The sequence below is a fragment of the Carlito syrichta genome, unplaced genomic scaffold, assembly GCF_000164805.1.
Source record: "Carlito syrichta isolate Samal-C Ts95f unplaced genomic scaffold, Tarsius_syrichta-2.0.1 Scaffold301679, whole genome shotgun sequence".
In the NCBI taxonomy this organism is placed as follows: Eukaryota; Metazoa; Chordata; class Mammalia; order Primates; family Tarsiidae; genus Carlito; species Carlito syrichta.
In genome coordinates, this window is record NW_007245775.1 from 142553 (window position 1) to 144685 (window position 2133).

The 2133-nt window shown below is 63.9% G+C and overlaps 1 protein-coding gene across 1 annotated transcript in view; it reads right to left on the bottom strand.

The window, feature by feature from the left end:
• LOC103257387 (protein-arginine deiminase type-2) overlaps nt 1–2133 on the bottom strand; it is a 56789-nt gene that overhangs the window by 52037 nt on the left and 2619 nt on the right. The window contains exon 4 of the mRNA XM_021710935.1: nt 2046–2132. Coding sequence (XP_021566610.1) covers nt 2046–2132 — 87 coding nt within the window. The remainder of the gene's footprint in view (nt 1–2045; nt 2133) is intronic.

Below are 2133 nucleotides of genomic sequence, written 5' to 3' on the forward strand. Positions count from 1 at the left end.
AATCCACTCACCTCGGCCTCCCAAAGCGCAGGATTACAGGCTGAGCCATCGAGCCTGGCTTATTTGAACTTTAAAAAAAAATGCAGACTGCCAGGACATTTAAAATGACCAATGTGGCTTCATCGCGGCTGACATTCGATTCTTTTGGACAGTGCTGGTCTAGGCTGCACTGGCCCTCTCGCTGGTGGTGGGGACTCAAGTCAGGCCAGGGGTGTGGGTCGTGGTGGCCGTGGCTGGCTTCTCGAGGAGGGACCAAGGGAATCATCACCCTTCAGCCCCTGGCCAGAGGGAAGAGAGTCCGCAACTACACCATTCCTTGCCACCCCGGGGCCGGGCCTCTCTCTGTCAGGACTGGGCGAGGGCAGGGGCCTGAGAGGGACCCCTTCTTTGCTCTCCAGCCCCCACTGGAGGCACCGTGCCAGTCTACCAGGCTGCACCAACAGTGCCCCAGCAAACAAACAGGCGGGTACGGTGACAGCTGAGGCTTAGAGACCTGAGCACCCTGGCTCCCTGCCCACTCCCTGATGGTGCCCAGTTCAGAGCTGGGGGTGGGGAGGGCAGGGGAGCTCTTCAAACCCACTGGTGTCTGGGACCACACTCCACTGCGGTGTACGACCCTCAGAGATCACCCAGGCCACCGTGAGGTTTTTACGTGCGGAACCACCCAGGCCCAGGCCAAGGTGGAGGCTGAGGCTGAAGTTAGGGCCAGGGCAGAGGAGTGGAGAAGGCCCCCAGTCCCAGGGCTTGATGGCATTGGCATGGCCAGTGGCCCCGTGAAGGCTGGCTGGGCAGGCGCGGTGGGGGGTGCCAGGGCCACAGGAGGTGACAGAGGATGGGCTGGGAGGGTGCGTGGGGAGACACATGACGGGGCTTGGATGGAGGGCTGGGGAGACAGGGCGCACCAGGTGTCAGGAGGATTTGGGAGCCACGAGCCACGCTGGCACCTGCATGTGAGTTCAGCTGGAGGCAGAGGGAGGTTAGGGACCCACCCGGTCTCGGTGCGGGGTTCCACCTCCGAGTCCTACGTGTCTCTCCTCCCAGCACTGACCCTCCAACCCTAGTGATGAGGAACATTTCAAAGGCTTGGGTAGACGCTGCACATAAGACCCCAGCATGACCCTACCGGGGCCCACCCACCCCACCCTGCATTCGCCCCAGCCACAGCTTCCCAAGGCCCCATCCCATGTCCTAGGGAGACGCTCATGGGACCTGGCTGCCTCTTGGGGTCTGGGGCCGTGCAAGGGCCCCACTCTCGGTTCTGTTCTCTCCCGAATCCTGCACTCCACCAAGTTCATGGACAGAGAGAAGAGGGGGAGGGAAAGGGATCCTGAGTCAGGGCCCCTCTTCCTGCAAAGACCCCACTCTGCCCCGCAAGTGCCTGGTCCTCAGCTGGGTGGAATATGGTCCCTCTGTGATTTCAGGGAGAAGCCAAGGGAAGGCACTTGGGGACATGGAGCTCAGGGCCAGTGCCTGGGGACAGGCAACCACCAGCAGCCCCCACTGGCGAAATCGGAGCCCGAGCAACTTCCAGGGCCAGATTTCACCCCGGGGCAGGTCCCCTTCTGCCTTGTCCCAGTCCCCAGCAAATCTCCGAAGAGACACTGCTGACTGGGAGTGGGGAGCAGGAGTGGAGGCTGGGCCCAGAGGGAGGTGAGCCAGGAGGGTCTGAGGGCAGGGGGTGGCCGAATGGGAGAGGGTGGTGGGGAAGCCAAGAAGTGCTGAAGTCACCCTGGGAGAGGGACAGGACAGGGCCAGGGGTGGTAGGTGAAGGGGAGGGTCTGGGAAAGGGGTCTTGAGCGCGCTGGGGCTGAGGCTGTGTCAGGGGGTCAGGGAGGGGCTCAGGATTTGGGGGAGGCAGACACGAAGTTTGGGGGCTGTCGCGTTCTGAGGACTTCCGGATGGGGGGCCTGGGGAGGAGGGGTGGCGCGGGCTGGAGGAAGGCCGTCCACGTCCCCGAGTCGGGGAGGGTCTCAGGATTCCGGGGGCGACATCTCGCGGGGCGCAGCGCTCGCAGGGGGCCCGGGCGGCGCGGTGGTCCAGCTCACCTGTAGACATCGGTCCAGAGGTAGGTGCCCAGCACGTACACCGCTTCCACGCGGCTCCCGTACTGCAGCCGCACGGTCCGCTCGCGCA